The 24,886-nt window shown below is 36.6% G+C and overlaps 1 protein-coding gene across 1 annotated transcript in view; it reads left to right on the top strand.

Annotated features, from left to right (window-relative positions):
- The first annotated feature begins 1,113 nt into the window (after nt 1–1,113).
- LOC117339555 (sodium-coupled monocarboxylate transporter 1-like) overlaps nt 1,114–24,886 on the top strand; it is a 42,557-nt gene continuing 18,784 nt past the window's right edge. The window contains exons 1-3 of the mRNA XM_033901235.1: nt 1,114–2,132; nt 15,204–15,272; nt 23,225–23,276. Coding sequence (XP_033757126.1) covers nt 1,794–2,132; nt 15,204–15,272; nt 23,225–23,276 — 460 coding nt within the window. The 5' untranslated portion in view covers nt 1,114–1,793. The remainder of the gene's footprint in view (nt 2,133–15,203; nt 15,273–23,224; nt 23,277–24,886) is intronic.

The raw sequence follows: 24,886 nt of genomic DNA on the forward strand, positions 1-24,886 counted from the left end.
CGGACACTAACGTCCCTCTGGGATCTCTAGTTTTATACGGTGACGTTCCTACAATGGCGGACACTAACGTCCCTCTGGGATCTCTAGTTTTATACGGTGCCGATTCTAAAATGGCGGTCACTAACGTCCCTCTAGGATCTCTAGTTTTATGTGGTGACGATCCTACAATGGCGGACACTAACGTCACTCTGGGATCTCTAGTTTTATACGGTGACGATCCTACAATGGCGGACACTAACGTCCCTCTGGGATCTCTAGTTTTATGTGGTCACGTTCCTACAATGGCGGACACTAATGTCCCAGTCGGATCTCTGGTTTTATACGCCATACGTCCTCAATTTTGAAGGTAAAATTCCAGTTAATACATGAGTTATTGCGATGTGTCTCCACCTGTGAACCAGGAAGCCGGAAGAAAATTCGGAAATAGCTGGGATTGCATTTTTCTCGGAACGGACTAGTCATCGTCGACGATTTTCAATAATTGTATAGGCTATGGGATATAATATAGATTGATGTTATGTGTATTGTATATAACTTGTCCCAGAATAGCATTAGGCCTGAACAGTCAGAAGGGAGTATGAAAATAAACCCCGATAAAAAAAACCTATGTAACTGTGCTACCGTGTAGAAAACTGATTAAAAAGCCGACTGTGTCAATATTAGCTTTGGGACACACAGGTACCTTGTAATGGTTCGATAGCAATTACTGTATATTAGCTCCCGTCTTGGTATCCATTGACCTTGTAGCTGCTGTCAAATTTATATTTTTTTCCGGATAATGCATGACTCGGCTTTATTTTAAACTAAACAATAGTTTTCCTCTGGAACATATTGTTTATATAGAATGTAATATCTATGTATGTATAGTGAGTGTGTTTTAGTTTACCTGCCCCTTATAACGCAGTGGCGAACTCCCCCGTGTGCTAACAGTCGCCCTGTGTACATATATATACCTATCTAACCTTACAGCGCGTACAGCTGGCACGTTATACCTAATACAGTATAATGAACGCGAAAAAAGGCTTCCGCTTGTGGATCTGACGTATTGTTATATTTGTAGGTATCCACTACGTACTGTGTACTCACGATTACACTACAGAAACTGCTCCCTTTGACACTTAACAAGGCAGGATTTGTCTATTACGACGTGGTAATTGAATTAAACTGTCTTATAAACCATGGAATTGCCTATTGTGGTTGAGGCGCGGAAACAGTGAGCACCTTACCGGATTTATAGTATGTATAAGGTATTTCAACCGACGTTTTTTTTTTTTTTTTTTAAGATAAGATAAAATGTAACCGTCTGAAAGCGTTTTTTATTGGATCACTTTTCACACTTGGAAGAAGACCACAGCGTAATATTGCAGTCAGCATGTGCCTCGCTTATAAGTACTGGCGATAAAGTTGGCTGCCTGAGCCGCACGGACGGAGTCCAATCAGGGAGTCGCTACGCTGTCGTCATCATCCAACTCGGGTAGATATGCCGAGTGTTGTCTGTAGATAATGTCTAGTTTCCACCGGGAAAGGATTAGCTTGACAGCTCAAAGCGGACCTTAACTGAGGACGATGTCAATATCGGTACACGTGGACTAAATACGTACAGATTTCATTGTTTTTATAATTGATAGAATTAATATTCATTTATATGCAAATGATACTACCAACAATTGGCGATCACAAGTACTACGTATCGAGTTTTACTAATACTTACTTCCCACACCGGATATCACGCACCTTACAGCTAATGGATTTAATTTATTAGTATTCACGTTTATTCAGATAAAAAACTAAACATGACGGAACCAGGCTTTGTAACTGTCGATTTCATCGTGTTCGCTCTCGTCATGTTAGCGTCCATTCTCATCGGAACATACTATGCAGTGTCCGGAGGTAAAAATAAGACATCTCTGGAATTCCATCTTGGAAACAGACAGATGAAGTTTTTACCCATTCTTATTTCACTGATGGTCTCCAACCAGTCGTCTATAATGATGCTGGGGTACCCGGTGGAGACCTACCTGTTTGGTGGAGTGATATGGCTTCCAGTACTAGGATATATCTTCGTCTTTCTCGCCTGTGTTCGCATCGTCATTCCTCTATTTCATCCGATGAAGATCACCAGTGTTAACGAAGTAAGTATTGTTTTGGAATCATTTTGTTAAAAGTACTACATTTTTGCTACATTTTACAAACAAATTAGTTCAAATGTGCATGGCTATGAAAGGTTTGTTCGGTGATTAATTATCTTTGAATGTTTCAATGTTTATTAGCATTAAGCCTTTCGGCTCATCATTAAATCCATAACACATATATACAACATACATTAATGTACAGATCATTACAGCGATATATAACGTGTTTGAGGAAGCAGGACATCTAATCGTCCACAACACTATTAGAAATGTAGTTGTAATATGAAACCGTGATCGTTTTCGGATTTCTCTCCAGCATACAATGTAACAATGGTTAAAACAAATCTTTAATCGAAATCATTGATGACCTGCTTTCCTATGTTATGTCTGTTTCTTGTTACCATTCCTTCAACTCTCATTACTGAAATCAAAACCGGCACATATGTAAAACTGATATCGAAATCATCAACCATTGATTAATGATGGCGGAATGAAGAGCGCATACCAATTGTAATTAAAATTTATATCCATTTTATCGGTAAATGTTCGTGAGAAAAACAGTAGTTTCATGTATACACGATCCTAAGAGGCCTTCACCTAGGCGACCGGGGTTCGATTCTCCGATCGGATGTGAACAGCTATGTGACCACATGCTCGACCACGTAGGATTTCTCTGTGTTTCTCCGGTTTCTTCTCACAGTAAGTTCCATCTGGGCCAAAAAGGGTGATTAACATTAGTTGGTAGAACTTGTTTCACAATTCTGTCAAGACAAATAAAGTTTTTATTCATATTAAGATGTTCCGAGGACAGATATTAAATCCCATATAATATAAGTATTCGTATCCTTAATTGCAGTTTCTCTAATTATCTTGCTACGCAACGGCATAATGAATAGAAGGTTAAACTTCACCGAATTCAAGCTGGAATCAGTAAACATGTCCGGAGAGATAGACCTTTTGTATAGACTTGATAAAGAAAGCAACAGAAATATATGCTTCAGCATTCTCTACTCTCTTTTTAGATAGTGACTGCCCTATCTATTTCACTAGTTTGTACTCTTAAATGTTGAAGTACTGCTCACATAATTTTCGGACGAAGAAAATCTTTGTCTATGGGTGCCAAATCTTAACCTACTTCTAGCCAAACACAGTAAGTTATTGTTAATAATGTTTTGTGTTATTTCTCTCGATGCCAAGCTGAAAAAAAAAGATAATAAGACGTGGCGTTCCAGGTGGGTAGGCGTCTCCTACTTCATCGACGACATGATGTATATTATTATCAAATCGAGATAATGGCATGTTCTCAAAATGAGAACTAGTGTAGTGAAAATGGAACAACTAGGCATACTAACGAGCATCAAAGTCACGAGTCTTCAACTGACACAAACAAGGAATACAGAAAGTAGACTATTTCACAGTTTGACCAGAATAACAACCATTGAATGTTCCAGTTGTATTCGCTACCAAAATCTCTGGAAACCCGATGTTGTAAGCGTGTTTTTGTCGGCAGTTTACTATTGTAACGGGAATCGTGATCTTGGGAATACATCCTTGATTTCGAAATAACTGGGATATTAGCAGGGATGCTACTACTGTATTTAGAAATGAAAAGTTTATATTAGGAACTTATCGTGGTAAGCGTTTCCTGTTAGTGGGGTAAATAAGGGTCGGGCTAAGCGGCTGATGTTGGAAAGTCTGTTGATTTCTAGCTCGTGTGAATATATTTGATCGGCACAATCAACAGAACAGTTGTTATTCATATGATTGTATAAAAGACACACAATGCATAAATACCCTTCAATACAAACTGTAAGATACCTGTATACCAGAGCTAAATGTAATCTAAACTGCTTCATACCTAGGACTATCTAGGACTATCTAGGACTTGTCAGTGATGTTAGGGACACCATACAACTGTGTTGTCCTTCTAGGACTTGTCAGTGATGTTAGGGACACCATACAATTGTGTTGTCCTTCTAGGACTTGTCAGTGATGTTAGGGACACCATACAATTGTGTTGTCCTTCTAGGACTCGTCAGTGATGTTAGGAACGTCATACAACTGTGTTGTCCTTCTAGGACTTGTCAGGGATGTTAGGAACGTCATACAATTGTGTTGTCCTTCCAAAGACTCGTCAGTGATGTTAGGGACATCATACAACTGTGTTGTCCTTCTAGGACTTGTCAGTGATGTAAGGGACACCATACAGCTGTTTCGTCCTTCTAGGACTCGTCAGTGGTACTAAGTAGGGCCTTAACTAGCTGCAATAACGTAGCTCTGGACGACAGACGGACAATTCTGACAGATGGTCGCCGTCAGAGCTCCTGCCGGAGAGCAGTGCAGGCAGGGTATGAATATTCGTGTAGGCCTTAACGTGTCGATAGATATATGCCAACTGAGGAAATTAAGAAAAAAAGAAATGTCAAAATGGATAGGAAGGTGAAACAGTCTCATGATTTAATACTAAGTCTTCATGATTTTCAATATTAAATTGCAAAAGAAGTACCAAAGACACATGGTATTAACACCTTCCAACATAAATTGTTAGATAGAGTAGAGCCAAACTAAACTGTATCATGACGATAAAAAAAGGAAACTGAACGACTAAGGAAATCCTTGTTACCTGTGCTGATCAGCTCGTCAATGAATTCAGCCTCGTATAAGTCGGTGAATAGAGACACAGTTTGTTCCCATAGTATGCTAATAGTTTGTTGGTAGATTTAGTCACGAAACTGAACGCAATTGTTGTTAACCATGGATTCAATTATTCTCTCAATTTAATCGTCAGTCTCTATCATCCTGGTCATATCGACGTATTGGAAAACAAAGCTCTAAGTAATTTCAGGCGTTACGCCTGGAATGGGATGCTATCATAAACAGATTGGTGAAATCGAATGTTCTTATAAAAGAGACTTTTTTTATAGGTGGATGTTCAGGATTGGTGCTTGGAGCTCTTAAAATCCACATTATTATTATTATTATTTTTTTACTAATTCCACTTTTTTAAGATAGCGTATCAAAACACAACTGTATTGCTGTACTATAGATGATAATGAGCAATAAAATGACTTGACTGAGCAAGTAGCCAAGACAACAATGGAATGTTGAATCCAATATAAACGAAGCAGGTCCGCATTTATATCACAAACTGGTTATCTGAAAGACTGCATTACTGAAGCATCATTTGATAGTATTTCAACTCTGGTGAAACAGGATAATGTTTAGGCTTGAATCTTTGGTCATAAAACAAAACTGACAGGAATTTAAGGAGTGTCTGCAGACCAGTCTAGTTATGAGATTATCTATTTGTATGAAAAACCATGTCCATTTCATGCATTTCTCTAAGCGTAATCTTTACATCGAAATCAAGAAATGTTTTTAGTATTTATTTTGGATTTTTAGCTGCCGTATGGATTCACTTTCGAATCCAATGCCACATGTTCACGTTTTGCCAATCATAAATAGCTGTGTTCAGTTGAATACTTAAATATATGGTAATCATCATTTTAAATCTCATTATACGTTGGACTCGTCAATAGCGGGACATATTCATGGCTGAGCTAGAACTTTACAGATCATCAATCACTGTATACCGTTAAACACTGCTAAAAGCTCTCCATGTTTACATGTTTAAAACTCTTTTTTCAGATAATCAAAAGGAAAGTGCAAACTGTCTTAGTGTTTTGAATATTATACGCAGAAATAGCATTGCACGATTGTTTACCTCATAATTAAGTAGCTATAATTAATTGTTTTAATGAGCTCATTTTCACGTGTCTCGGACCGACGTGACGGACCGTTAAACTGTAATTAAACATATCCTCCAATCGGAAAGCTGATACAAATATACATATTGTATGATAGGATTTAAACTGTTAACAAGTCAGGTTATATACCGATTTAAACTGTTAACAAGTCAAGTTATATAACGATTTAAACTGTAAATAAGTCAGGTTATATAACGATTTAAACTGTTAACAAGTCAAGTTGCAAACCGATTTAAACTGTTAACAAGTCAGGTTACATAACGATTTAAACTGTTAACAAGTTAGGTTACATAACGATTTAAACTGTTAACAAGTCAAGTTATATAACGATTTAAACTGTTAACAAGTCAAGTTACAAACCGATTTAAACTGTTAACAAGTCAGGTTACATAACGATTTAAACTGTTAACAAGTCAAGTTACATAACGATTTAAACTGTTAACAAGTCAGGTTACATAACGATTTAAACTGTTAACAAGTCAGGTTACATAACGATTTAAACTGTTAACAAGTCAAGTTATATAACGATTTAAACTGTTAACAAGTCAAGTTATATAACGATTTAAACTGTTAACAAGTCAGGTTATATAACGATTTAAACTGCTAACAAGTCAGGTTATATAACGATTTAAACTGTTAACAAGTCAAGTTACATAACGATTTTAAAATGTTAACAAGTCAAGTTACATAACGATTTAAACTGTTAACAAGTCAAGTTATATAACGATTTAAAATGTTAACAAGTCAAGTTACATAACGATTTAAACTGTTAACAAGTCAAGTTACATAACGATTTAAACTGTTAACAAGTCAGGTTACATTACGATTTAAACTGTTAACAAGTCGGGTTATATACCGATTTAACCTTCGATAGATTCAAAGCACGTGTATCGTGGGCGTTACGATATAGTTTTTTGCTACAGTCTGGGTGTATTTGGACCTATTTGTGTATAAAGGACATTTTCGACATTTTCAGGGACTTTGTTAACATTCGGTTAAATGACACCCCTTTCCTTTCTATAAAATGAACAGAGAAATTGTCATTTTACCGAATGTTAGTTTAGCATCCTAAAAGTCTGAAAATTATACTAACATACAGTTGTGGATCCAAACACGCGTTTCCGTATTATTTTCACCATCAAAATCGTGTGGGTGTAAATAATGTGTGATACAAAATCGGTGTTACTCTTTTTTTAGAATCAATCGGTGAATATCATCATTCTATAGACCTGAAAAGTGATATCGCAGTATTAACCTCAAACCTTGTTATAGATAGTGTTGTATAAAGCAGTTCTTCCAGGTTAAAAATTCATTTTAATTTTAAAAATATATTCCTGGCATCTGATATTATCAGGCTGTCCGTGACGGTTCTGTATATTATCAATGTCATATGCTATAAATAAAATAAACACAAGACTGTAACACGTTGTAATTTTCATGCAGAAATGTTTTTATTGTTTTAAATTTGCATTTAAGATTTTAAAAATTCAAATAATGACTGCATTCTTTAGCAACCAGACAGCATAAACTTTCTTTAAGTGAAAATGTTTCATATTTTCCTTACGTAATATTTGTTTATACATGTATGTTAAAAAAGGTCAAGTAAGGCCATTCATTACAGTTAGGTGTTTTTACTTAACTCGATATGAACGACAAACAGACATTAGTTCTCGGACCAATGTAGATTTCAAGAATAAATTTCCGTTGTTTTAGTGACCATAATTCATTGTATACCATGAGAGTAGACAAGGTTAACACCTTCCTGTCATCTTATTACACTAACGGACTTTAAAATTCTCACCAGGAGTCTAAACAATGGGCTGTTTTCGGATATTGACAACCTTACCTTACTGTGCACAGGGACTTAAGGATGTATCCTACATATACATATTACTGTGTTACAGAGACTTGTGACCTTACTGTGACATGGAGACTTAAGGATGTATGCTACCTTACTGTGGCATGTACACTAAGGGTGTATGTTACCTTACTGTGACATGGAGACTTATTGATGTATGCTACCTTACTGTGCACAGGGACTTAAGGATGTATGCTACCTTACTGTGACATGGAGACTTAAGGGTGTATGTTACCTTACTGTGACATGGAGACTTAAGGGTGTATGTTACCTTACTGTGACATGGAAACTTAAGGATGTATGCTACCTTACTGTGACATGGAGACTTAAGGATGTATGCTACCTTACTGTTACATGGAGACTTATTGATGTATGCTACCTTACTGTAACATGGAGACTTAAGGATGTATGCTACCTTACTGTGACATGGAGACTTAAGGATGTATGTTACCTTGCTGTGACGTGGAAACTTAAGGATGTATGCTACCTTACTGTGACATGGAGACTTATTAATGTATGCTAACTTACTGTGACATGGAAACTGTGGCATGTAGACTTAAGGGTGTATGCTACCTTACCGTGACATGGAGACTTAAGGATGTGTCCTACATGTACTTTAATGTATTGCACTGACATGGAGACTGAAGGATGTATGCTACCTTACTGTGACATGGAGACTTAAGGATGTTATTACCTTGCTGTGACATGGAAACTTAAGGATGTATGCTACCTTACTGTGACATGGAGACTTAAGGATGTATGCTACCTTACTGTGGCATGGAGACTTAAGGATGTTATTACCTTGCTGTGACATGGAAACTTAAGGATGTATGCTACCTTACTGTGACATGGAGACTGAAGGATGTATGCTACCTTACTGTGACATGGAGACTTAAGGATGTTATTACCTTGCTGTGACATGGAAACTTAAGGATGTATGCTACCTTACTGTGACATGGAGACTTAAGGATGTATGCTACCTTACTGTGACATGGAGACTTAAGGATGTTATTACCTTGCTGTGACATGGAAACTTAAGGATGTATGCTACCTTACTGTGGCATGTAGACATAAGGGTGTATGCTACCTTACTGTGACATGGAGACTTATTGATGTATGCCAACTTATTGTGACATGGAGACTTAAGGATGTATGCTACCTTACTGTGGCATGTAGACTTAAGGGTGTATGCTACCTTACCGTGACATGGAAACTAAAGGATGTATGCTACCTTACTGTGACATGGAGACTTAAGGATGTATGCTACCTTACTGTGGCATGTAGACTTAAGGGTGTATGCTACCTTACTGTGAAATGTAGACTTAAGGTTGTATCTTACCTTACTGTGACATGTAGACTAAGGATGTATCCTACCTTACTGTGACATGTAGACTAAGGATGTATCCTACCTTACTGTGACATGGAGACTTAAGGGTGTATGCTACCTTACTGTGACATGGAGACTAAGGATGTATGTTACCTTCCTGTGACATGGAGACTTAAGGGTGTATGCTACCTTACTGTGACATGGAGACTTAAGGATGTATGCTACCTTACTGTGACATGGAGACTTAAGGATGTATGTTACCGTACTGTGACATATATACTTAAGGGTGTATGCTACCTTACTGTGACATGGAAACTTAAGGATGTATGTTGCCTTACTGTGGCATGTAGACTAAGGGTGTATACTACCTTACTGTGACATAGAAACTTAAGGATCTATGTTACCTTACTGTGACATGTAGACTAAGGGTGTATGCTACCTTACTGTGACATGGAAACTTAAGGATGTATGCTACCTTCCTGTGACATGGAGACTTAAGGGTGTATGCTACCTTACTGTAACATGGAAACTTAAGGATGTATGCTACCTTCCTGTGACATGGAAACTTAAGGATGTATGCTGCCTTACTGTGACATGTAGACTTAAGGTTGTATCTTACCTTACTGTGGCATGTAGACTAAGGATATAGCCTACCTTACTATGACATGGAGACTAAGGATGTATCCTACATTACTGTGTCATGTAGACTTAAGGATGTATACTACCTTACTGTGGCATGTAGACTTAAGGGTGTATGCTACCTTACTGTGACATGGAGACTTATTAATGTATGCTGCCTTACTGTGACATGGAGACTTAAGGTTGTATCTTACCTTACTGTGACATGTAGACTAATGGTGTATGCTACCTTACTGTGGCATGTAGACTTAAGGGTGTATGTTACCTTACTGTGACATGGAGACTTATTGATGTATGCTTCTTTACTGTGACATGGAGACTTATTGATGTATGCTACCTTACTGTGACATGGAGACTTAAGGTTGTGTCTTACCTTACTGTGACACGGAAACGTAAGGATGTTTGCCACTTACTGTGACATGAAGACTTAAGGTTGTGTCCTACATGTACTTCAATTGTCTGTACTGTCATGGAGACTTAAGGATGTTTGCTACCTTACTGTGACATGAAATCTGAAGATTGTATCTTACCTTACTGTGACATGGAGACAGTTACACCTTAATGTGAGAGCGTTACTTAAGGGTGTATGCTGACTTATTGTCACATGTAGACTTAAGGATGTATGCTGACTTACTGTCACATGGAGACTTAAGGGTGTATGTTACCTTACTGTGACATGTAGACTTAAGGGTGTATGCTGACTTACTGTCACATGTATACTTAAGGGTGTATGCTACCTTACTGTGAGAGCGTTACTTAAGGGTGTATGCTGACTTACTGTCACATGTAGACTTAAGGGTGTATGCTGACTTACTGTCACATGTAGACTTAAGGGTGTATGCTGACTTACTACCACATGTAGACTTAAGGGTGTATGCTGACTTACTGTCACATGTAGACTTAAGGGTGTATGCTACCTTACTGTCACATGTAGACTTAAGGGTGTATGCTGACTTACTGTCACATGTAGACTTAAGGGTGTATGCTGACTTACTGTCATATGTAGACTTAAGGTTGTATGCTGACTTACTGTGACATGTAGACTTAAGGTTGTATGCTACCTTACTGTGACATGGAGTCTTATTGATGTATGCTATACCTTACTGTGACATGGAGACTTAAGGATGTATGCTACCTTACTGTGACATGGAGACTTAAGGTTGTATGCTGACTTACTGTGACATGTAGACTTAAGGTTGTATGCTGACTTACTGTGACATGTAGACTTAAGGTTGTATGCTGACTTACTGTCATATGCAGACCCAAGACTTCATGCTATCTTAATGTGACGTGGAGACTTAAGGTTGCATTCTACTTTGCTTTGACATGTAGACCTATTAGAATATATGGTACCTTACCATAACACGGATTTACGTACCCACTTCTCTAATGTTTATAAACTTATAGATCTATAAATATGTTGGTTAGGTTGTGTTTTTTTCATTAAAAGTGATTAAATCGCATCATGTGACATTTACTAAGTGTATGATAAAATCACTAAAATTTCCACAGATCACTTTGGTTGTGCCATTGTGACCATTTTACAAATAAAATTGATTTCATGATGGCAATTAAAAACGAGAGTTCCTGTTATCATGTTTCTCCATTCCCAATTAATCTGATCATTTACCGCCACCCGGTCGTTCCATTATCGGGTATTGATATTTCTAATCTATATACACTATAACCATATAACCGACACATTCTGAATCAGATACGATTGTATATTGAGTATTTTGTCATGATGATGCAAATATGAAATATAATAATTTCGACGGGAATGATATCGACGAACACGAGAATTTCCATTTTAAATGGTTGCAGGTGAAGAGTGCGGTAGGCCAGCGTCATGTCCCATGTTGAGTGTATTTTGCCTCCTTGTAAACGGATAACAGGACTGAATAATAGACAAGGAATACAGTTACAATTGTGTTTTGTTTTCTGTAAATGCTATGATGGCTAATTTCGGTCATGTCGCATTGGCGCCCTCGACAAGCGCATAACGTCAGTATTCCACGAGAAGAGCGATAGTACGCCATGTGACAAAGTTACGTCACAGTATATAGTGCGACATACATATTATGTTGCACTGTTGTATTGGCGTGGCGATTTTGTCGCGTGGAGCACTGTCACTCTTTGTGTGGCGCATTGTCGCGCTTCGTATGATACATTGTCACGTTTCATGCAACAAAAGTCCCCCTCCAACTTGACAAAATTATCCTGACAAAGGTAGCACACTACAGTAGGACAGTCTGGCAATGGCCATGGGCAATTTTTTTGTTAAGCAAATAACTCCTGTATTATGATATGCATAAAAAATGAAAAAATAAATGTACACTATAATTGGTATATTCAGTATGAAGATGTACATACAGGCTTCACATTTGTTAAAACAAAATTTAATAAATTGGTTCCGGATTTTAAATTTCCGGATTTTCCGCAAGTGTTTTTTTTACACAGGAAATTTAGTTTTGCCTACAGCGAAAAATGGATGCCCACAGTAAAGGTGAGATAGCGGAAAAACTTAATTTACAACATATGTCAAAACAAGATTAATTCTGTCTTTGGGATAGAGATAATTAATTTTAAATAGGTTTCAGAAAAAAAAATTGTATAGAGAATTGTGGTATTTTGGGTCAAATATCATAATATTTTGCAATTTTTTAGCATTTTTTAAGCTGTTACCATGGTATTCACAGCTCTAAAAATCACAGAAAATATCAGTTAACTTATCCTTCAGAGCTGTATTAAGATTGCAAATGTTGTACAGATTACAAATATATATACTTTATTGGAGTTTATATGTAGGGTTAACTGGCAATGATTACATATCTAAGACATGTGTAATATTTTTCAAAATTGGGCATTTTTACTGTACACTGCTACCAAATGAGACCTCTGTAACTAACTAATAAGCTTCGATATTCCCTTCCCCTGGTACAATGTAGCCTCTGCTGTTTAGGCCAGTTTCTTTCTAACCATTCTACTTAAATTTATGTGGAATTTATATCCCAAACACAAAAATATAAAAATGCCATTTTGGAAGTCTTGTCTCGTGTTGGCCACCTGATAAAGTGTTTGGATGTAAACACACCAACACAGTGAAATACAAACATTCCTCAGAACTCCAGCTCGGTTTCCGAAATAGTTGTTTAAATGCGTGGTGTCTTCATTGAATAAACCTCAGGATGAATTATTGAATCTGACAGTGATTAGTCTAGTATTCAGTTGTGACGTTCGACTTCGCGATTTCGTCTTTGGATATTTGCTCAGTCATTTAAGCAAGTGTTCTGTTGATAAAACACACATCACAATGATGGACCTGTAGAGATTTCCTGTTATAAAATTATATAATTAGTTGTCGTTCTTTTATATATATACATATATATAAAACGATGACATTTCTTTATCACGAACTATATTTTGTCGCGTAGTAATTCGGCCAACAGAATTCAGTTGCTATGTTGCGAGAATTTGAACTCGTTACATTTGAAAGTAAACGTTATGGGATAAACATGTTCCCAAACAAGGGACGGTTGTCTTTCATGTTAACTAGCTCTCGTTAATTAATTTTCAAAGCGAATGTCTTTTCGAAATTTGAAAATTAACTAACCCGAGTTAGATAGAAATAATAAAGAGCCGTTACTTTTTGGAGAACCTCTATCTATGCTTATGTTTTATTGGTATGTTTTATGTTTCATTTTAAAATAATAATGATAAACTGGGGAAACAACATAGAAAATTGAGAAATTGTGGCAGAACAGGTTATTTGTTTGGTGTCAGTGTATGGGAATGGAAGGAATGTGTCTTGGTTAAGATAATATGATTACTTCACACTTGTGTTTGTGTTAGTAATCGTGTGCCACTCCAAAACACATACTATCTAAAACTACATGTACATAAAAATCGCACTAAAACATAAAATAGATAACAGGTTAGCTTTATGATAACTGATATCTTATCTTAATATTCATATTCGATAACTTCACGACAATCACTTACTGTCTACAGCCAATTCAGTTAAAATAATAAATCATTAATATCAATATGGACGATCAACTATTAGGTTGCATATCCTGTTTTGATGGTTTTTATCTCAGAATTAATTCATTTGAAAACACGATATCCAATGTGTATTAAACTTTACGAAGATAAATGCTTATGTCAACCAGGGAACAACCTATATTCTGACCCCTCCCCAACTTCTTTTCCCCCGCAATCGCTCAGGAATTTGTCCATGTAATGCACTCGTTATTTATCTGACGTCATACATGTAGCTGTGGTTGTGTTTCCGACCATAAAACAAACGAAGGTGGCACGTGCCTACACAATCTTGAATACAGTATAATGGAGTTATGTCAACAAATGTTCAATGGCAAAGCATTTAAGTTAAAAGACAGATTTTAATTGCCGTTTTTCGTAAGGTGGAAGGGGTAAACATATCTATATAAATTACGTCAGAATGTATATCATGAAATATTGCATATGATTTTAAGGCTTCAACAGTCACCGACTGAATTTTCTACGGAATGGTCAAAGGGTTGACACTTGATGGGGATTTTCACATGTAGATAAGTCCCAAAATAAACAATCATACATTTCTACTGTTTTTTTTTCTTTTATTCAAACATCAAACAATAATAGGCATACTAGCTTTTGTTGTATACACTTGTAATGGGAACGCAAACATTTTAGGACTGTGTTTTAAGTTCAAATGTCTACATGTATCAAATACAAAGTGAAAACTGTATATTGGACAGCTGACCGGCCCAATTTGTCGTATTTTTGGTCATGGTCAGCTTAAATCACCAACAACTTCGAAAGTAGACGTCATAATGGGTACATAGAGGTGACGATACACTCAGACATCAGTTTGGAGGATCAGAAACAGTACACAACTGGATATAAATGTATTAAAGATCAATATAAAACAAGGTACACTTGATTACGGAGTTTACCTTTATGCACCTTGGTATGAATTTCAAAAAACCATGTCTTGTATCTGTGACGGGATATGGCAATATAAAGAAGTGGTTACTCAGAACATTCTATTTCATTATGTAAAATTTCGTTTCAATGAAACCACCAATGTCACCCGGAAAAGTCTATCGTTGGTAATATTTTCATTTCTTAAGGTGACATGGGATGTTGCAGTTGATTTGATATGACACGTCCAAACTAGTTTTCTGTTGCGTTACCTGCCATGTTTTCGTTTGTTGAACGTGGTCCATGTCAAAAGGGTCGAGAACTAATGTCTATTCCGTCCTTGTTTTGACCATATTTTGCCCTCGTTTTTGAGTTAGAATTACAGTTTCGTTATGGTGTCGTTTTTGCATGAATTGCATGTATGTAATTATGCATGTCTACCTGTGACTGCCAGTCATCGTCAAACATGACGGATATACATTGCATGCAGTTTTGTTCCATTTGATTTTGTATACCGGAAGTGCAATTTTAACGTATCTTTTTCTCTATTTCAGTACTTTGAATTGCGATATGGAGCTGTTGCTGTGCGGAGATTTGCATCGATTTGTGGAGCTATGGTGGACGTAAGTGAGAATTAACTCTAATTGCCGAACTATGAGTGGCGCTAATTGCCCAACTATAACTGGCGCTAATTGCCTAATCATACATGTCGCTAATTGCCTAACTGTCATTAGACCATTCACTTTTGTAAATAGACAATTTTTAAATGACTATATATATGTAACGGTCCTTAATTAAACCCACATTTAGGCCAACAACGCATGCAGATTTTTCAAGGAATACTTTACTGATATCATCACATTTACAAATTGAAAAGTTTTGGGGGTGACAGATTTCTCAATCTTGTTGTGGTCACTGTCACCAGGAAGGCAAAATTTCAAAATCCGATAATAATTATGTAAACGGTTATTAATTATGGAATGTAATATGTAAATGCATAAAAATGCGATATCAAATATAAACTCATCTTTTTTTAACAAAATCCAGAAAGCATAATGATAATGAAACCGATAAAGAACTTCATGTGAATGATTCCAGATGAATGCAAGAGGAAAAACGACACCAGAGAGGTGTATAAATGATGTAAATGACGCCCCTGATTGTAGGACGACTAATTGTTGTCTAGTTTGTTAAGCTTACAATACTTTCTATAAATGATGTAAATGAAGCCCTGATTGTAGGACGACTAATTGTTGTCTAGTTTGTTAAGCTTACAATACTTTCTATAAATGATGTAAATGAAGCCCTGATTGTAGGACGACTAATTGTTGTCTAGTTTGTTAAGCTTACAATACTTTCTATAAATGATGTAAATGAAGCCCTGATTGTAGGACGACTAACTTATGTCTGGTCTGTTAAGCTGACAATACTTTCTATAAATGATGTAAATGAAGCCCTGATTGTAGGACGACTAATTGATGTCTGGGCACTGTCCGTTACAGACACCGCCAACTGACCTACATATCGACCACCGTTAGCTGTGTCACATTAATCATTGATACTCGTTAAATATTATTTCTATTCTATTAGTAGTTACGTGCTCGGGAGCTGGATATGAACATTTTGCGGATTGTTAACAACAACCGCAATTTATTATTCATTACATCTAGTATGATATTATTAGTTGACCGAACAAAGTTATTGTTGACAGCATTAGAAAGTCAAATGTCACATTCAATAACTTTTTAAAGATTACCTCTTTTCAAATTTCAAATTATACCGAGGCATTGATTTGTTATATTTCTTTACTCTGAACAATATCTGATGTTTTTGTGTATTATGTGGTGGAGTTTAAAAACATCCTATATGAGTTTTATTTTGGGACTCATTATCTTCATAAGTTATTACGCACTTCTAATAGCCAACTAAAGACAACATAAAAACGATGACGCCATCTTGATATTATGTGACGATGCGATACATATTCCAACCTATGGAATGGTTCTCTTTAAATGGTATTAGACCATGTTTTGGTCACGTACACTGACTGTCCCAATATACATCAATAGTATTGTATTCTCCCTCTCGTTGATAACATGAAGTTAAATTCCTCGATTTCAGAATATATCTCCGGTTTAGGTACTAGTAGTTTATTCAGATAGCAAGACCCTCCCCCTTCTCCCTTTAAAAAACCGAACGAATTCTTGTTCGTGTTGTAGTAGTTGGTGATTACCTCACTGAACAACCTACGACAGGCCCGTTGCATGCCATCAAGAGCAATCAGGGTAAAGTGTCTTCCCTAAGGACGCATCCACGACATTACATACTGGCCTATTTCTCAGTTTCCTGAGAAAACACAAACCGACAATGATATAAATCGTCGGACCACGCACTTTGATCTTAACATGAGCCCTACCCGACTGAGCTCTCGTGGTTTCTATATTCTATCAATATGTAATACAGGGGTATACTTGTCTTCAAAGTACATGATGTTTATGTCTGTCATGAGTTTTACCACATGCTGCTTGACGACTCCGTGGTCTAAGGACTATTCAAATGGCACTCTATCATTAACAGGGTCTTAATGATTCAAAACTCGTTTATCCATATTTAATTGAACGGTAAATAGTTGTATGTGTCGCCAGTGATCATATCAAAAAGATACACGGTATCTCCCCGCTACGTTTCCTGGTGTTATCCGCGTCTGTGATGCTGGGATGTCATAACTGTCCGTGAGATGGCGCGGTAAAAGTGGTGTCTATGACAGCACCATCACAACTCATGTCGACTACCACCCTCCCAACACTACTGGTTACCGGCCTGGAACAAAAGCTTTAGATGTGTATCTGATACATGGAGTAGTTGATAAACCGACCCATCGCGTACAAGTGGACGCCATCTTCAAAATGACACACACTACGATGTCCCGAACATCTCCATAGCGTCACCAGAACGCTTGTTTGTCAGCAACTCTATTTAGTTTTCCACATTATGAAAAACAAATATGTCATTTCGAGAGAGCTAATGATACTGGGAACATTCTAAAGTACGTATTACGTCAAATAAAGAAAAGCGACAAAAATACACGTGACACCGTGCCAGATAATGTTCTTATATATTAGAACATAGCCTTTATGAAATGTGAACACGTGGTTTGTCTCAGATGCACATGTTTCACGTAAGCTACATGTACCATCTCTCGTCACTTCCGTTGTAATCTAAACAAAGACTTATGTTGTCCTTCAGAGTTTTTCACTTCCAACTACTGGTGTTTAGTAAACATCCTTTATTCCGACCAGATTGTTCACATTGGTATCCGTAAGTATGACATAGATGTTCATGGCATGTTTTGTATTCAATAACAACGCACGTAAGTCCCACACTCTAAAACAAGGCAAAAATTACACTCGGAACACAGGAGACAACGAAGGATGGGAATCGACAGCCATCATGGACGACATTGCCTTTGTTTCGTTTGACGTCCTATCAATACAATATTCATTTAATGACAGAAACGCCAGACCAAATTGTAAAGACACGCCAACAGGAAGTGAGGAAATACCAAAACTAGACGGAAATCACCAACAGGAAGTGAGGAGATACCAAAACTAGACAGAAATCACAAACAGGAAATGAGGAGATACCAAAACCAGACAGGAATCACCAACAGGAAGTGATGAGACACCAAAACTAGACGAAAATCTCCAACAGGAAGTGGGGAGATACCAAAACTAGACGGAAATCACCAACAGGAAGTAAGGTGATACCACAACTAGACAGAAATCACCAACAGGAAGTGAGGAGATACCAAAGTTAGACGGAAATCACCAACAGGAAGTGGGGAGATACCAAAACTAGACGGAAATCACCAACAAGAATTTAGGAGACACCAGAATTAGACGGAAATCACCAACAGGAAGTGAGGAGATACCAAAACTAGACGGAAATCACCAACAGGAAGTGAGGAGATACCAAAACTAGACAGAAATCACAAACAGGAAATGAGGAGATACCAAAACCAGACAGGAATCACCAACAAGAAGTGATGAGACACCAAAACTAGACGAAAATCACCAACAGGAAGTGGGGAGATACCAAAACTAGACGGAAATCACCAACAGGAAGTAAGGTGATACCACAACTAGACAGAAATCACCAACAGGAAGTGAGGAGATACCAAAGTTAGACGGAAATCACCAACAGGAAGTGGGGAGATACCAAAACTAGACGGAAATCACCAACAGGAATTTAGGAGACACCAGAATAAGACGGAAATCACCAACAGGAAGTCAGGAGATACCAAAACTAGACGGAAATCACCAACAGGAAGTGAGGAGATACCAAAACTAGACGGAAATCACCAACAGGAAGTGAGGAAACACCAAAACTAGACGGAAATCACCAACAACAGTAGACGAAGGGACAAGAAAACATAGGAGACATGGAATAGTATACAATTATTGTATGGGTGTGAGGGAATTAGCACTTTTATTGTCCCCGAGACATGAACTATTTCCCGAGGCGAAGATATAGTTTATGTCAAGGAAGACAATAAAAGTGCTATTTCCACAAATACACATACAAACTGTTTTATTATACCAGCATTTAAATCATTCCATTTTTTCTCTCGAACCAGTGTTCAGACATTCACAACGATCTCCCAACTTTACCAAAAATAAGTCATAACATGGAAAGGGCGTATTTGGTATAAAAAACAAATTTAACAGCATTATCTACAAAATTGGTGTGTTAGTGTCGCCAAGGTATTTAACTGGAATAGACGTCCTAAAACTAGGTCAGAATCAAACTCTGTGATGAATTCGTACGAAATAAGATTGACGTGATGGTTAGATAACGAGTATACTACGTCAGAAATGTGTGGGGATAGACACACACAGGATGGGTAGGTTTTACCGTCGTTCAAAAATAATAAATTCTGTGTTATTAAATAACTATAATGTGTTTGAGCAAATACCGAACGGTACTACGCGACAACCGGAACGTAATTTACACTACGATTAAACATGACTATGCTTTTTCTCTCACTGTGATAGTATTGGGTGGAGGAGAAGACAGTCCCTGATGCATTTGAGCTATTCTTTCTGTCAATACTGTTTCATAACCATTCTGTCTGATCTCGGGGTTGTCACAATCCGTTACAATTCCCAGGTGTTAAACTATATTATCGCGGCGATACAGGGTATATTGACTTACTCCGACAGCAGTAACGTATCCATGTTTACTTTGCTTAATACCGAAGCCGATGGGGTATACGCCGGGAACAGTTATATTTACATATGCCATCCCTATATAATACCTACCGTACAGACATAATTACATTAAGTGGGAGTAACATTATAATTTACAGTTCGAAAAAGTCACAGATATTTAAAAACTATTTCAAGAAGAAATTATGTTAGAGTGTTTCAAATTATAAAATGATTGAGAAGGTCATAATAGGTCGTTATTGTTTTAATGAGTTCATTTTTAAGCATTGCGAGGCTTTGGAATAGTAGCATGTTAGTAAAGATATTTTTAAGAACTTTTTGAATCCTGATATATGTTCTATGATAATCATTAAATAATATACAAATACTAAACATTGGGCATTGTATTCAGATTATTGACAAATCTTCAATTGCTGTGATATTTTCTTCATCATCCTTGTCATTAGCGTAGTAACTTGAGGACGGTGTCGATTGGATGGAGTATACTAAGTAATTTTCCAGTGCTATCACACCGAAATGCACTAAACTTGACAGAATAGCATCCCTACCCCGTCCGGTTACATCAAACTCGAAACATGCTATCCAGTCTTTACCGTTACCGAATTATTTAAGTGTTCCATGTTCGAAAAAAACCTACGCTTCGGCGTACGTTCAACACAAAACTCAAATGGATGATACGGAAACACAGTGGAAGTGAAGAGGATGATGATACAAGGTGTAAAATGTGTAAATGAATCATTTCGGTCGCATCCTCAGGGGAAGGACACACAAAAGGGAGTCCTCATTGCTGCAGATGGTTCCGAAACGTCTCTTAAACTATTCCTGTCGTAGGAGTCTTTGTGACAACCCCGCCTCATTTCAATGTTTCTTAGTGGGTAAAATCAGGTACTTATTTCAACGTCTGACCTAAACTCTCGTGGTGTTTTGATCGGATATAGGTTGTGACCTATACGAGATCGCGCCTTTTGTTTGTCATGGATAAAGCTTGGCTCTAGGATCGATGGTGATATCCAAATATTATTATGTAGATAAAGTCAATGCATTCATGAAAAATATCATGTTATCTTTGTTTGAACCGAATGAACCACACAATGACTAATTGAGTAACGACTAGGGGTGTTATTGAATGGGAACTATATGATGGCTGTGGGCTAGGTTCACATTCTAAATGCATATTTCCATTGTTATGGTAAAAAGCGGTTGATTACAATGGTAGAAGTTATGGAAGTTATATTGTATGTTTGACATTGACAAATTACTGATAATTATTTACGATTTGTATATTGTTAAAAAGGGCGGGAGGCAAGTTTGTGTGATTTATGTGCAAACCTTTCTTTCCTAGGAACCAATGTTAAAATACCTCTGAAGAAAAGTTCTTTATAAACATTATATACTAATGATCAATCTGAGTGATATATGTAAGTAAACGTAAAATCTGACTCCGGTTTAATTTGTTACCTATCAAATTATCAAGATTAAATACTACCTGTTGGTCTCCTTAATTTAAATGTAAATTAACATTTAAACTAGCTTGAAACCTGCCGAAGTTCGACCGCACCGAGGAAATGATTATACAAAATTGGATTACGCCAACACAACGTGATTAAAACAAACAACTTCAACTCTCGTGCATGGCACTGCATGACTGTGGTTAAAATTTCATTTCAGTTATAATCATTGTCTATAAATCATACGAATGTATGATATCATTTGTTACACCACAATCCGCACACATGGCCCAGGCCCTTGTCTATGTAAAAACTAATACATTGGGCGAGCTTATGTATTCCTCCCCCGCTCATTCCGTGAACGATCTTAACATACAGCAATCCATTCTTAGATCGTTCACTAGGAATTCACAAAATCTCTATAAAGATAAGATATATGTAAAATTTATTATTTATGTTATATGCGTTCGTTGACAGGTAAGGATAATAGAAATAAACGTTATTATTATTATTTTTTAAGCTAACAAGCCAATAGGTAGTGATAATGTTTAGTATTTCCGTCTGTAAATCTCGCTATCAGCGATGTTGTGTAAGACGTATATCTGGCGATGCTATTGTTATTTCTAAGTTTAAAGAGAAGGGTGATGCAGGTGTTCCTAACGTTCACTTCATGTCCATGTGAACTCTGGAGGTCGCAGTGTCTAGCATTCCTAAATACGTGCTTAGATTGTAACGTTTACAGTCACTTGTATAACACGATATTTAAATCGGTTGGGAGTAAACTTTAAATGTAATTATCTTAACTTGTAATAGACTTCGCACTTGTAATACAGACATCCGTTTTATTATTAGAAGTGTGTGCGTCAACTCTGATCTAGTGTTTTATAATGTTTAAAAAAATACCCAATGATTTCCCAAGAAAGTGCTATATATTAAGTACATAGGCCGTTATGTACTAGGGATCCAAGACAGGACTTTATAATGAACACAAATCACTTATATCAAAATTAATGACAGGATCAGTCAGAGTTGCAAATTATTTCTGGAATTCATCTCATACTCATCGTTTTTGTGTACATCTTTTAATCAAATTATTGCATTAAATGATAAAGCGAGATATATTGTTTTTACATGTAGTTTGAATACTCAAGGGAACATTATATTCCGAACATTGTTAACTCCTCCTTAAGATAACAAGGAATTGCTGTAAGGCAATCCTTGGTTTGATTACCTGTGATGTCGGTTTAGAGATAAACATGAAATTGTTGACTTAACGACACTAGTTAAATTTCAGATGACGTATATTCAAATACTTCATATTTTCCTGTTTGATTTTATCAGATTGAGTTATTTACTTATGAATGTAAGAACAGTATTTCATTTTATACATGTATTCATACTTATTGAATTTGATAGGCACGCCCATTTATGATTTCATTTCATTAAAATTATCGGTATGATATTATTCGAGTTAATGCTTTGATGATTTGTACACATGCATATGACAAATTTGTTCTCGGGAAATCTCTGTTATGTTGCGATCAACGATAGTGTTAGACGTAATGTTTACTTACAACATATACACACTTTAGGACACGTCTTTACTTCCATGAAACCTACTCGACCACTTTAAATAAAAGTGTGTTCAAGAAACCTCATAAAATAAATGATTCGTTCATATTCACCCATTACATCACACCATACATTTCTATACATCATTCGATTTTGGTCATCATCTGTCAAAGTTGAAAAAAAAACCCGCAAAATGCTATTTATATTTAACTGACTTTCCCGGGAACATTTCTTCCTCCCAAATTAACCTATACTTGAAAACGTTGAAAAAAACCTCAAAAACTCATTTGCACTTAATACTGGATTTATTTTTGTTTTTTTTTTCAGACAATGTACAGTGCTTTGGTGCTCTATGGGCCGGCGATAGCTATGGAAGGCGGTAGGTTCTTTTATCTAAATCAAACCGAATTATCCACAACGTTAAAACATGGAGCTGAGGTTACTTCCTATTGTTTTTTTATTTGATTTGTTTTGCACACTTAAAACTATCTTGGCTCTTACAAAGTATTTGCAAAAATAGTAATTTATTTTTAATATCCCACGAATTGTCACATAAGGGTACATGCTACCTCTACCTTGGCGAAAAACTTAATTTAGGTGGAGGTAACGTTTATCAAATGCTGGTTTTACTTGGTATGCTCATCATATGCTGTGCTTCTTATTACTTGTCATCAAGCTCTTCTGTAAGACTTGAGAGCCCCCTGAGTCATTTGGATATGCTATAAGATATTTAAGTTGTAGAACGGGATTTTATAGTATATATATTTATAAATCAGATTAGATGAGAGGTGTATACTACATAGCAGTTACTGTAACCAGTACATTGTAGATCCTCCACTGAAGACTCATTATTAGTAAAACAAAAGAACTCGTATGTTCTTTGTGAGTGATAAGATGGGTCTCATTTCCATTTCCCATGGGATTTTGGAAACATTCCTGAGGCTGAAACGGAAACGTCAACATTCTTATACTTATCGTAACAGAACCAAGGTTGAAACCTTCCTTACAAGTAGACTGTGTCAAGAACCACATCTCGTTTCTTCTTCATACACATTAAAGCTTGTTGGTTGTTATCAACTGACGGGATGTGGTGTCGAACCAGGGATCTTCTTGATGACCTGGAAACTTTTGTTAACATAATCCACAAACTAGGGTTACAATCTTTCGTTATATGAGGAATATGAGCTCTTATTATCAGCTCTAATGCAAAGCATATCTGAATTACCTAAATCATGTCAGTCAATATTCGTGAAATTGTTCCCTTGTTTTAACTTGGCAGATTTATTTGTTGAAGGTGACATTACAGGTAGCATGTTAAGTTGCGGTGTCTATTGGAAGAACAATAGTCTATCATATTTTCCCCAATAACAGCTACATATTGTGAGTTAGATATCCAACTTGTTTCATCAATGCCATGATAATTTAATGGTAAATATTTCTTATTTTCAAGGTTTTTTGTTTATGAAAATATTTCATCATAATACGCAGCATTCACAGTATATAAGCACGAAAAAAACCCACGAAATATTGCTGCAGTATATGCAAGCTATACTGCTGTACATTGTATATAGCGAATCATTGTCGAATTAGCGACCAGTTAGAAATTATCTTAATTCCAATAATGTAGAGCGCCTGTCAGCGTGGAACAGAAACTAATTAAATCCTCGGACGGTGATCACGTCCAATATTTAGTTACCTCTAGGGCATATTCATGGAAACGTCAGTCGATTTTAGAGTATGATTTATTGGGTTGTGGTGATGCATATTAATTAAATAACAGAAAGCTACAATTCACTTTGATTGTTAATGTAATATCACTGCTGTTCTTTATATCAAATACATTTATCATTTTAACAAACGTCAACTAGATTTACCAATTAAATAGAAAAAAAGTGTTCCCGGCGACACAAAGGTAGTTTATGTGATTTCTTATTTAGGAACATCTGTCTGTGACCTACATATTACAGAAGTCATCCCACCTGTCCAAAC

This window comes from Pecten maximus, chromosome 12 (assembly GCF_902652985.1).
Source record: "Pecten maximus chromosome 12, xPecMax1.1, whole genome shotgun sequence".
Classification (NCBI taxonomy): Eukaryota; Metazoa; Mollusca; class Bivalvia; order Pectinida; family Pectinidae; genus Pecten; species Pecten maximus.